Source organism: Triticum dicoccoides, chromosome 1A, assembly GCF_002162155.2.
Source record: "Triticum dicoccoides isolate Atlit2015 ecotype Zavitan chromosome 1A, WEW_v2.0, whole genome shotgun sequence".
Lineage (NCBI taxonomy): Eukaryota > Viridiplantae > Streptophyta > Magnoliopsida > Poales > Poaceae > Triticum > Triticum dicoccoides.
In genome coordinates this window covers 460,490,684-460,491,985 of record NC_041380.1, presented here as the reverse complement: position 1 = coordinate 460,491,985, position 1,302 = coordinate 460,490,684, and the positions used below count along the sequence as shown (strand labels likewise).

At 49.2% G+C, this 1,302-nt stretch overlaps 1 protein-coding gene across 1 annotated transcript; it reads left to right on the top strand.

Moving 5' to 3' along the window:
* The first annotated feature begins 249 nt into the window (after positions 1-249).
* On the top strand, positions 250-834 carry LOC119349589. Its single transcript, XM_037617648.1, has one exon. It carries the CDS (start codon positions 250-252, stop codon positions 832-834), a length of 585 nt encoding a protein of 194 aa, XP_037473545.1.
* The last annotated feature ends 468 nt before the right edge of the window (positions 835-1,302 follow it).

Here is a 1,302-nt window from a genome sequence, read left to right as displayed (position 1 = left end):
AAAAACCACGATCAAAAACTCGGGATGTGCACAACCGCACCACCAGGGAGATGAAACCACGATCCAGAAGCCACGATGTGCACAACCGCATCGACAGTGAGATCGTGCACTCCTTTGCCGCTTCCCCGACCTTAAATTTAGACTTCCGCCGCGGCCTTCTTACACACAAACGACACAAATCGCCATTGCGCTCCCACAAATTGTTCCCCACGAAAAACCAGGTTGCAGAAGGACCAACTGCTCCAGGCCATGGGATTCATCAAGGAATTCATGGAGGTGCAGGCCCAGGACAACACCAAGTTGCACGTGATCCACACCAACGACTTACACAAGGCGGCGACCACCATCGAGCAGTACGAGCGACACCTCGAATTCGAGCGCCACAAGATCGTCGGGGTTGATGTGGAGTACACCAACGACGTTGGCGAAGATCAGAAACCAGCCCTCGTCCAGCTCTCCGTCGGCAAGGATTATCCGGTGTTGCTCTTCCAACTGAGCGCCACCGACAAGAACTGCACCAGGTTCAACAACTTCCTCGCCGACCCCAGATACACGTTTGCTGGCTTCTCCATCGACGGCGACATAGAGATGCTCGGGCGCATAGGACTAGAGATCGCCCACTTCGTCGACATCCAGAAGAAATGGAGGGTGCCTACAGCTACCAAGCGTCTGGACTCCCTTGGGGATGTCTCAGGCATCATTGTCCACGACTACAACAACAACATGAAGAAGAAGCTCACCAACGTAGAGCACCAGCGCTGGGCGCGCATGCCCCTATCCATGAGGCACATCGAGTATGCAGCAAAAGATGCTTACGCTGCGTACGAGATATGAAGCCGTCTCACCATCATCCAGGAAGGCCTCCGCCGGGCAAAACTCAAGAAGGAGCAGACCAGGAAGCGCGCAAGGTGCTGGGGCGACTACGACTACTGAAGCAGGTGGTCCCGGCCAAGAAAAGTAACTAGAAGATTGCTCATGCCATTCTAGATTTCCCGTTAGATTTGCTTTCTCTCAAGAATGCCGTTTGCTTCTTCTAAATTTAGATTTGCTTGTGTCGCAGTTAACCTTGCAGTTTGCTTATAGTTTACATATCTACTGAACAAGTTTATTTCCAGTGCATTGTTGCAGTTTTCTATTATTAGAATATATTGGCGTGAACTGAAAAATATAAACATAGTACAGATAACCTTGTAATTGTGCTTCCAGTTTACATATCTTCTGAACAAGTTCATTTCCAGTGTAATGTTGCAGTTTCCTATTATTAGAATATATTGGCGTGAACTGAAAAATATAAACACAGTA